The sequence below is a fragment of the Anopheles gambiae genome, chromosome 3 (genome assembly GCF_943734735.2).
Source record: "Anopheles gambiae chromosome 3, idAnoGambNW_F1_1, whole genome shotgun sequence".
In the NCBI taxonomy this organism is placed as follows: Eukaryota; Metazoa; Arthropoda; class Insecta; order Diptera; family Culicidae; genus Anopheles; species Anopheles gambiae.
This window is the reverse complement of record NC_064602.1, coordinates 98,545,151-98,556,653: the sequence shown is the minus strand read 5'-3', so window position 1 is coordinate 98,556,653 and position 11,503 is coordinate 98,545,151. Positions and strand designations below refer to the sequence as shown.

The 11,503-nt window shown below is 48.8% G+C and overlaps 1 protein-coding gene and 1 long non-coding RNA gene across 2 annotated transcripts; one reads left to right on the top strand and one right to left on the bottom strand.

Moving 5' to 3' along the window:
• Positions 1 to 604: 604 nt before the first annotated feature.
• LOC133393979 (uncharacterized) lies at positions 605 to 1,281 on the bottom strand. The gene is made up of 2 exons (XR_009766543.1): positions 865 to 1,281; positions 605 to 796 (listed from the first exon to the last, which is right to left on the bottom strand). It is a non-coding gene; the product is annotated as an uncharacterized LOC133393979 (long non-coding RNA).
• A 1,857-nt stretch (positions 1,282 to 3,138) lies between these two features.
• LOC3291574 (toll-like receptor Tollo) lies at positions 3,139 to 9,957 on the top strand. Its single transcript, XM_551799.4, has one exon. The coding sequence runs from the start codon at positions 4,249 to 4,251 to the stop codon at positions 8,305 to 8,307; it is 4,059 nt and encodes a 1,352-aa protein (XP_551799.3). The 5' UTR covers positions 3,139 to 4,248; the 3' UTR covers positions 8,308 to 9,957.
• Positions 9,958 to 11,503: the final 1,546 nt, after the last annotated feature.

Below are 11,503 nucleotides of genomic sequence, written 5' to 3'. Positions count from 1 at the left end.
ATGAAAGTTAAATTTACAAACTACGTCCTTCGGATCAACGGACGTTTCGGACGCTGCAATCATTTTGCGAAAACCGGTAAGAAAACGCTTCGATACGCTGAAAGCTCCAGAAGTTCTCGCCTTGTATCCCAGCATTCTTATCCCATCCGCGTGGCCGCTATGACCCGTGGGCAAGGAGGTGGAGATTCCTTGTTAACACAAAATATTCCCTCTTTTCCTTTAGCCGCAAAACAAGTTTTTCGTTACTTAATTATAAAGGAAGCGAACGAGACGAGGAGGATCGCAAACCGCGGCGGCACACTTCTTGAAGCGATACATCCGTACCACACTGCCGGCTGCCGCGCAGTGCTGTTGTTGGCAGGCCTGCCATCCAAAGCCATTCGCCCCGGTTGCCTGCGCCCGGCGCAGCTCCCATGCCCATGGGGTTAGCTTGTTTTAGCAATTGAAACGTGGTAAACGCTGCGCATAGCCAGCAGACAAACGCGTGATTGCCGAATAGATGTCGAAACGGACAGACGAAAGGCATCGCTTGTTATAATGTACGTGAAACCCATTTCTCAGGCCGCCGGAATGATCCGAAGCAGAAACAAACAATCTATAAATATGACGGCTTGATATTTACGGTTTTATTACACATTATTCAATCACTAATAAGCCTGCAACATTATTTTTCGGAGCATATCTTTTTCAGCACCTCTTATTTTACTGCGCTACCCGTGATTGGACGATCGCGGCACGATTGGGCCGGGACATCGAAACGAAATCATTTTAGACGCCACTTTCCAGCTTTATACGACTGTTTGGTTATGGAGATATTTATGGCAGGGAAGTAAAACATAATTTCAGTCCATGAATCATACTCACATCGTTTTCCATCGCTTCGCTCACTCGCTGGAAACGATTTCAGGGCTTGACTAATTTTATGTTGGTGGAAAACCCCTTTTCTACGCTTATCCTTCTTCCCACCCAACCCAAGCTCCCAAGATGAGCGAGGCTTCCCTTCCAAAGTATGTCTTTCCGTGCGGTTAAATGCATTCGCGAAACGATGCAACTGCATCCCCGGCTCGACCACAATTTTCCCGCATCTTGCGTAGCAGGAGGTTGATAGAACGAAAATATATCTAATGTTGCTCTCGCAGCAGTGCTCCCTGCCGCAAAGCATAACGAGTCGAAGTTGATACGAATATGAAACCATCGCGCAAACAACGAGCCTACGCTGCTGCCACTGCTGCTCCTGCTGCTGCTGCCACTGCTGCTCCGGAAACCACGCTCGAACCACGCACCACCACTACCATCACCACCATCAACACCACAACCACCGTTCGTTCGCCGCCACCGCTGACGACGGCAATTCCGACGGACCAACACGGTCCGACGAACATCGAAAGGAGATAATTGATCCGGTTTCTTGCTGGTGAAGCAACACAAAAGCAGCAACCTGAACGTAACTCCGTGAACAGGAATTCATCGAGAGTTTTTTTTCTTTCTATCTTTCTTCTCCTCCTTACGGACCCGCGTGTGGAACACGGCAGAGAGAATGAAAAAAGCCTCTGTGTATGCATAAATATTAAAACGCACAACATATGTTCAGCGTATGCTGCCCTTACGGCTGCTTACATCGCTTGCCTGTGTGAGTGGATCATGTTTTCAAGAAAAAGTAAATTTACCTTTACTGGCAAGATCGCTCGGTTGCCTAACCTATACACAGGCGCGAACGATAGCTGCAATTTTCTGCGAGCAAAAGAAAGAGATCAAACTAGTCGCTTGACTTAACTGGTATGCAGTAACAAGCCCGAGCGATCGCCTCTCTTAGCTACAGGCTTAGCTGGCCGGATTATGAAGGGCTTCGGGAGAGCTGAAAGTGCAATTGCATTTGCCATTTTAACCTTCGTCTAGGTGCTTTTCATACTCGACTGTGAAAATTACTATGAAAAATGTTTCATTTGGCTTTTGGTTTTTGTTTTTCATTTAATGTATCATGTTAAACTTGCAAAGCTGATGAGAAACTTTTTATAACAACATATTGAAAACGGGCAGCAATCATTCGGTTAGCTTAGAGAAAATATTCAATAACTAAATATAAGTGAATTTACTTTTAACATTATTTAATTTCAATAACTTTACATGACCGATTTTACGACAAACGCAAACTATTTTTCATGAAAAAGTCATAAAAAGCATTAAATACACGAATACAAAGTCAGCGCGTGACGAAACAAGCAACACATCCGCCCGGACAGGTTCGTCGCTTGCCGAAGAGTTGATGTCTTTTTATGAGCGATTGTGCACTTGTCGCGCAGCCCGCTGGAATCGAATTCGCGCAGCTATGTTTTGTTTGTGAGACTTTAACCATTATTTCCTATTATTCATTCTTTGGAAAAGCATGCACATGCCACCCTTTACGTAAGCATTTATGACTGACGGCCAACCGTCAAATGTTCGCATTTCGGTACATCCGAAAATCATTATACCCCACACAGCTGGCACAACTTCTGTTTCTCTTGTGCGCACTGGCGTTGGCCATCCGTTGGCGGAAAATCGATTAAAATTTCTCCTCGCCAAATTAGCCGAGTCTGATTCACGCGATCGATTGTGAGTGACCCGAAAGGCCTCACACTCGCCGGACCTTTGCCACCAAAACGACACAACGGTACGTGTAAAAGATCGCACAACAATGAGCAGCATGAGGTAAACAAGAGCACACTTTTCTATCACCTTGGGGCTCATCCCGGGTGCTGGCTGCCGTGGGGCTGCTGTGGGGTGAGCTGCATTTGTTGGTTTCTGAAACAGTGCGACCGAGGCTGCGAGAGTCTGCGCGCACCGCGTCGACACAGGCTCTCTTCACACGATCGCGAACAACGCTCCGCAGAGGCGCGAGGGCAAAAAACTCGACACATAAATTCCAATTTAGAAAGAGCCCTGCTCGACGCACATCAAACTCTTGATCACGTTCCTACCGAATAAACGGCAGCCATGATTGCATCCCCTTTGCGCGGGCGCGTCTGTAGTGGTGCGATCGGTCCTGGCCAAAGCGCTCAGGTGAGCAGCGCTCTCACGGCGAGCGACAAGATCGATCCTCTCACCGGAGAGACCCATTTTTGTGGTAGCAAGACAGCTCGGGGTACGTGGAATTTCTCAGAACTGACTGGGCTGGCTCAGTCTCAGAGTGGAACGCAAACGGAGAATACACATCCGTCCGGGTGCACGGTGTTACGGTACGAAAAACGCCTAACGTGGCTAAATTTGAGGTCACGCAACACTTATCAAACGCGCATTAGAAGCGTCTTCACAGTGATAAAGTGTATTTTTCCGGTGTTATCGTAATAGCGAAGGCGATCGATCGTGTGTGTGAATATTGTAAAGTTTTTACGCTCTTTCGCAACGTGTGTGCATTCGGATGAAAATTACCGTCGGAACAAGTGCAACTGTGATCATGAGTGAAAATATGATAATTTTTACTACTCGTGGTTGAATTTCAAAAGATACATCGAAAACTAAAATGACAGTGAAATAACGGGTGTCAGTGATCGTGCACAGTAGTGTCTTTGTTCGTAGTGCGTCTGCTTTTATGGTGATTGTGTGCGAGTGCAAAATGCCGTCGGTAAAAGCATAAACCTTACGGTTTACCTTTCACGCTTAAATCTTTTCCTCTGCGCTAGACAACAAGAAAGCTTTGTGATATCTGATGCAATTAGTGTCAAGTTGTGCTGTGCTATTTTGATCCGTGTGTCTTGATAATATGACAAGCTGGTGCAAACCATGTGAGAGAAAGTATTGTGTAAAATGCGTGCATTTTTAATGCAGAGAGAAAACTTCGTCTATCGTCGCGGTAAAGTTGAGCAAAAAGTGTTTCCAAGCATCAATGTGCAACGCTCTAAAGCCTACCGTCATACGTGAGCTTCAGTTTCGTGAACAACCGTTTAGTGCGCACGGGAGGGAAATATGTTAATCCCTACGAATGTGGTGTGAAAACGCAAACCGTATCGCAGCAGAGTGGATTAACAGCAGTGTTTTAATTAAAAACATGAGTATCAAGCGCTTATCGCCGTCTTATCGTGCGTAGTGCGTGTGTCTAGTGCGTGTGTGTGTGCCTGCCTGAAGGGTGGTGGCGATCGATCATCACTCGATTTTATTGCTTGCGCTATCTTGACTGGCCGAGCGGTGGCGTGAGACGCGCGGTGGTTCCGCGCGTGTCCATGCTATTGTGTTTGTGGTGTGAACATACGCAAGCAAAGGCAGCGCGTCAAGATGCGTCCCTCGCCGGCACTGTTGACGGTGCTGTTTGGCACCATATTCGGTGTGTTTGGCGCTTCGCTCAGCAAATCGCTCGTCAGCCAGGCGCCCGACGAGTGCCGCTGGGATGGCTACACCGAGGACGATTTGACGCTGCTGTGCCGGCTAAGGACTATCAACAGTGAGCTGGAAAACACGAACTTTAGCGTGCTGCATCCGGAAAACACCGTCCGGCTGCGGTTACAGTGCAACGATGGGCTGTTTTTCCAGAGCAGCCTCAGCCCGGGCAGCTTCAAGCAGCTCACCAAGCTGCACGCGCTGTCGATCGAGTACTGCAAAATAGCGAACCTCAGCGAGGGCTCCTTTCAGGGGCTGAAGCAGCTCGTCAACCTGACGCTGCGCACGCACAACACCGACTGGTCCTCGATCAGCCTGGACATTGCACCGCAGGTGTTCACCAGCGAGCTGGCCAAGCTGCAACGGCTCGACCTGAGCCAGAACAATATGTGGAGCGTGCCGGACGGGTTCATCTGTCCGCTGGCGCGGCTCAGCTATATTAACCTCACGCAGAACCGCCTGCGTGACCTGTCCGTGTTCCACTTTAGCGCCTCGTTAAGCACGCGGCTGTCGAAAAAGTGTGGCAGCTCGATCGTTACGCTCGATTTGTCGCACAACACGATCGACAATCTGCCGCCTGCCATATTTTCCGGCCTCGGAAAGCTCACCGATCTGCGGCTACAGAGCAACGGGCTCAACTACATCGCCGACAGGGCGTTCGAGGGGCTGGTGTCGCTGTCCCGGCTGGAGCTTTCGCTTAACCGGCTCACCAACCTGCCTCCGGAGCTGTTCTCCGAAGCAAAGCACATTAAAGAGATTTACCTGCAGAACAACAGCCTGAACGTGCTGGCTCCCGGCATTTTCAGTGACCTCAAGCAACTGCTCGTGCTCGATCTGTCCAACAACGAGCTCACGTCCGAGTGGATCAATCCCGCCACCTTCCGGGGGTTGTCCAAGCTCATCCTACTCGATCTTTCAAACAACAAAATAACGAAGCTCGAGCCCACGATCTTCCGCGATCTGACCAGCGTGCAGGTGTTGCGCTTGCAGGAAAACTTCATCGAAAGCATCGGCGAAAACACCTTCCTGGGGCTGGGCGCGTTACACACCGTCATCCTGTCCAACAATCGTCTGTGCACGGTCGATCACTTTACCTTCAGCGGGCTCAACAGTTTGGCGCTGCTTTCACTCGACTACAATCGCATTTCACGCATCGATCGGCAGGCGTTGCGCAATCACTCCGCCCTGCAAGAGCTGCACTTAAACGGCAACAAGCTGCTGCAGGTACCGGACGCACTGTACGACGTGCCGCTGCTTCGCACGCTCGATCTGGGGGAAAATCACATCTCCAACATCGATAATGCGAGCTTCCGGCACATGGCTCACCTGTACGGGTTGCGGCTGACCGAAAACAACATCGAAATCATCCGGCGCGGCACGTTCGAGGCGATGAAATCACTGCACATCCTAAATCTGTCTCAAAACCGGCTGAAAACGGTCGAGCAGGCGTCCTTTGACAACAACACCAAGCTGCAAGCGATCCGGCTCGACGGCAACTATCTCACGGACATTGCCGGCCTGTTCACCAAGCTGCCCAATCTGCTGTGGCTGAACATCAGCGACAACCATCTGGAGGTGTTCGATTACGCGCTCATCCCCACCGGGCTGCAGTGGTTGGACATTCACGCGAACAAAATCACCGAGCTGGGGAACTACTTCGAGATTGAGTCACAGCTAGCGCTCAGCACGATTGACGCCAGCTCGAATCAGCTCACCGAGATCACCGGAAGCGCGATACCGAACAGCGTGGAGCTGCTGTACCTCAACGACAACCTTATCTCGAAGGTGCAATCGTACACCTTCTTCAAGAAGCCCAACCTGACCCGGGTCGACCTGTTCGGCAACAAGATCACCACGCTCGATCCGAACGCGCTGCGCATATCGGCCGTGCCGGATGACCGGCCGCTGCCCGAGTTCTACATCGGCGGCAACCCGTACCAGTGCGATTGCAATCTGAACTGGCTGCAGAAAAGCAACATCGATTCGCGGACCCAGCCCCGGCTGATGGATCTCGATAGCATCTACTGCAAGCTGCTGTACAACCGCGGCCGCACGTACGTCCCGCTCGTCGAGGCGCTGCCAAATCAGTTCCTCTGCAAGTACGACACGCACTGCTTCGCGCTCTGTCACTGCTGTGACTTTTACGCCTGCGACTGCAAGATGGAGTGTCCGAAGCAGTGCACCTGCTACCACGACCAGAGCTGGAGCTCGAACGTGGTCGACTGCTCGCGGGCCGGCTACGACGATCGGCTGCCCGATCAGATCCCGATGGATTCGACGCAGATCTATCTTGATGGGAACAATTTCCGGTCGCTCAGCAGCCATGCCTTTCTGGGCCGCAAGCGGCTCAAGATTCTCTTTCTCAACGGCTCCAACGTCGAGACGGTGAGCAATCGAACGTTTTACGGCCTGAAAGAGCTCGAAATTTTGCAGCTCGATCACAATCTGCTCACCGCACTCAACGGGTTCGAGTTCGAGGGGCTCGACAGCCTCAAGGAGCTGTTCCTGCAGTACAATCGCATAGCGTCGATCGCCAATCACACGTTCGATCATTTGCACGGTCTGAAGATCCTGCGCCTCGATCACAATCGCCTGGTGGAATTTAACGTTTGGCTGTTGCCGAAGCAGCTGAACGATATCAGGCTCGCGTTCAATGCCTGGTCCTGCGAGTGCGATTACGTTACGCGCTTCCAGGAGTATCTGAAGACGTACGATTTTGTGCGCGATCGGCACAAGATAAGATGCGCATCGTACGTTTCCAGCAATGCCACCATCGCCCCAGCAACACAGCCAGCCGATGCGAGCCAGGCCAGTCCGGCCGAAGAGCCGCTACCCGATGGTGCCGGCACCGGTGACTTCCTGGTGTATTACGATAACAGCTCCACGCTCTGCACCGGTGCCATCCCGCTGGAGAATGTGATCAACGGAAATTTGACCTCGCGAAAAACCATCCTCTCGCCGCAACCGATCGAGGGCTACATTCCGTTACTGGTAACCGGTCTTTTCGGGTTTTCTTTGGTGATCATTCTGACGCTGGTGCTGTTCGTGTTCCGGCAGGAAATGCGGGTCTGGTTTCACTCCAAGTTCGGTGTGCGCCTGTTCTACCGCAACGCCGATATCGACAAAAACGAGCGCGACAAGCTGTTCGATGCGTTCATTTCGTACAGCTCGAAGGACGAAGCGTTCGTCGCGGAGGAGCTCGCGCCGATGCTCGAGAACGAGGACCCGTCCTATAAATTGTGTCTCCACTATCGGGACTTTCCCGTCGGTGCGTACATCGCCGATAACATCCTGCAGGCGGTGGAATCGTCGCGCCGTACCATCATGGTGCTTTCCGAGAACTTTATCAAATCCGAATGGTGCCGGTTCGAGTTCAAATCGGCCCACCATCAGGTACTGCGCGACCGGCGACGCCGCCTGATCGTCATACTGCTCGGCGAGGTGCCGCAGAAGGATCTCGATCCCGACATTCGGCTGTACCTGAAGACCAACACGTACCTCCAGTGGGGTGACAAACTGTTCTGGGAGAAGCTCCGGTTCGCGCTGCCCGACGTGCCCAACAATCAGCGCCGACAGCACCAGCCGAACATCTCGCTCACACACTCGAACGTGCGCAACAGCTATCAGCTTACCCGTGTGGCACCGAGTAATCGAACCAACAATCAGCTCACCGCCCAGCATCAGGATCCTCGGGGACCACAGGGACGATCCACGGACTATCATGCGACGCAGCAACCGCTGCCACTGCCGGGTCTTGCGTCGGAAATGCAACCGCAACAACTGCACAGCAGCCAACAACAGCAGCAGCAGCAGCAACAACAGCAGCAACAACAGCAGCAACAACAGCAGCAACAGCAACAGCAACAGCAGCAGCATCAACCACCGTCCACACAAGCGCAATTAAGGCCTTCTGCTCCGCTGAACACATCCCCCCGAACAGTTGGCATTCACATTTAAAAGCCCATTAGGGTGGGTAATGCGTTTGTGGTTGAGTAACGAAAAAATCCCTTGTTTTTGTACATAAGCGAACCACTGTTCTGTACAACACAACGAAACGTGTCGATAAATGTAAATATAACGTATGATATTCATATTCGTCTTAGACGTTGTTGCGCGGACGTGGAAATTTAGAGTTGTGCACACGCAAATGAAATTGTGATATTAACACGTATAAGTTATTTGTAAACACACCGATCGCCGGCGCAGCTGTGACAGAGATTTATATAAAATAGTCAGGGTTGGCGGGCGTTCTACTTTCACGCTCGCAGTTCGCATTTGAATTTGAAATTATAAATATCCCAGCTGAGCGTGCGAAAACCTGTCGCGCCTACCTTTAAAGTGAGCAATAAAATAATGGCCACATTGGAAATTAACTCTTTCAAACACCGTTTGCAACACGCAATCAAACCGCACAGCATGCCATTCCAGTATTTGCGGAGATAATTTACAAATCAGAACGACCGTACCTGTGCCATGATTAAATGTGGCACACCTTTTTACTGACAATAGAAGGAAAGCAAACAGCAGGATGAAACACATTTTCATTTCGAAGAGCGTTAGAACAAACAGCAGAAGGGTGATAAAAGATGCGTACAGTGAAAAAACGATTAGGACAGAGGAACGATTAGGAAAGTGGCGCAAAAAGGCGAAGGCTGTTATTTGCTCATAGGTGTTATGTATGCTCCATCTAGTCAAAAGCACATTAGAAACAAAATGCACATTGAATTGATGATTCAATCATACCTATCGGACGATTGTGCATTGATTAGAAAACTCGAATGAATACTCTGAGCGCTAGAAAGGGGAACACTATATGTCTTTTTTTTTTTGTAGAATAGATGCTGCCAGCACCAATCATTCCTACTACTAACGTATACAGGTAAAGAGACTGATGATGAGATCTTGCATATGGAAGGGAATTAATTTGATTAACTAAATCTGTCACTATTAGTTTACCCCATTTCCACTACTACGCCTTGACTTTTGAAGTCTGACAACTATCCACTCAATGAATTCTCGCTAGAAATAAACGCAATCTAAGGTTTCTTCATCACTTAAACAAAACAGTACAGGTAGCACCAGTATGAAGAACGGAGCATTTAATACAACGCACTCAACTTGCTATCGTAATAGGTAAACATAGATGCAATAAAATCGGTTACTATAGTTAGTAATAAACTGATCCAGTTCGTACTAAATTTCAAACCGCTAACGGAAGGTTGTTGGGTTTTGTCAGCAATAGATATCAATTGTTAAAACATAAAGAGCAACGTGGTAGCACAGCATTTTTAATCTATACAATAACAGCAATAGCAGGAGGCAGATTTTATTCTTTCGAATAATGGAGTTTAAAACGGAAAGAACGGATTTCAACGGCTATCCATCCGTGTATCCTAACGTTGTTGATAACTTATTGTTTGGCGAACCGTTTCGCACAGAACTGAGTAGAAGAAACTAAATGAAATCGGAGCTAAAAGGTATCCTACTTTTTATTTTTTAGAAAATAACTCAAACTGCCCTAACTGAAGTATTTGTTAGCGAAATGTAGTCTATTCAATTGTAATAAATCAGGCAGCAGGAACATCCTGTTTCAAAAAGTAAACATTACTCGATGGCTCAGTTTTTCTTTCTTTTCGTACATCTGAAATATGGTAGGTAGTCTGGGACAATCGATATCAGGTGAGTATGTTATGATTTTGCTGCTTCTTACGCGAACGCGAAAGAAACCCATACAGCGAGAGACTTCATCGATTCGTCAAGCAACGAACCCCACTGCGCTCTCATTGAGCTTTACGAGAGCATTTTTTACAAAGCGTCATGCTCACAATACCACCATACTAATTGAAACCCATTACTTTACCTTCGTTTTGTGCGGTGTATGATTCCGCTTCGGCTGCTTGAACGAGCTGAACTTTCCTGCTCACTTTGTTCGTGATTTGAAGCATGTTTTCTGCCTCTATGCATGTCTTAAAACGCAATTAATTTAATTTTGCGTCAAGCTAGTCTCGGACAGCTTCATACACAATTCGTGGTAGATTTCATTTGTGCATGTACGGGTGTGTGCAAACGCATCCGTACACAGCACACAATACCACAAGGAGATTCAAACGCCACTCCCGGTGAAAGCAAACACGTTGAAGCTTTTAGCCTCCCTTTGCCCGTAGCGTTTTCTTCGCCCCCTGTTTTCGTTCGCTTCTAACAAAGTATCTCAAACATACAATTGAAACTGGAGATGGACGGAAATACAAAAAAAAGAGAGGCATCAACAAAAGCGTCTTCCCGTCATCGTTATCTGATCCACTGACGCGAGCGCTTAGCAATTTGATTCAGATTTGTATCGGAAATCATAGATTCAAACGAACCGAATCCTCCTTCACTTTTGCTTCATTTATCGTGCTGCTGCTGTTGCTGCTGTTGCTGCTGCCACCATTGTGTAATTTTGTTAGATTGCCTTTTCACCGCTGCTGCTGCTGCGGCTTGAAAGCTCCGGTGCTCCCGGGTGCTCCAACGCGCTACACCGCTGGCTGCGTTGGCAGAAGAACTATAGCAGTGATTAAATCGAATTAAAGGGTAGAAGCATAATAGCCAAACGGATGAGTGGGCCAAACACAAGCGGCAGAAGAACGGCCGTACCGGCGCAACCTCTTCCGGATGTGCCACTTCCAACGGTAGAACTAATGAATCTAGCCCCCTCCTTCCCCCTCACCGACCGCATTACAAATCATATTGCCCTAATGATAACCCTACGGCCCCACGGGGCAGACATGCAGGCAGGCGGCAGAATCTCAGTCAAAATAGAATCCTCAATCGGAAGGTATTGTTACTTACTCATCATGTGCCTAAAGTGTGTGCTTTCTTTCATAAAGCCGTTTGACGTTCGCTTCTAGCTATTCCATTTCCTTTTTTCTGTTCTGCTTCTTGCTAGTTGAAACAGTTGTTTCGATTTCGCGTCATAAATTTGTACTACTTCTTCGAACATCTTCTTCAAAAGATGCAGCATTTTTGCAATTTCATAAATGGCTCGATCAATCCATTATATCCGTCCTCGTATCCCGTATAGACTAAACCCACATCCTATCTAATTTAAATTTGTACAAACCAAACAGCTCACACACACACACTCGCTCGCTCGCTCGCTCGCTCGCGGGTCCGT

What these genes read in the sequence shown, in the direction of transcription:
- LOC3291574 (XM_551799.4), top strand. Translation starts at nt 4,249, where the DNA reads ATGCGTCCCTCGCCGGCACTGTTGACGGTGCTGTTTGGCACCATATTC.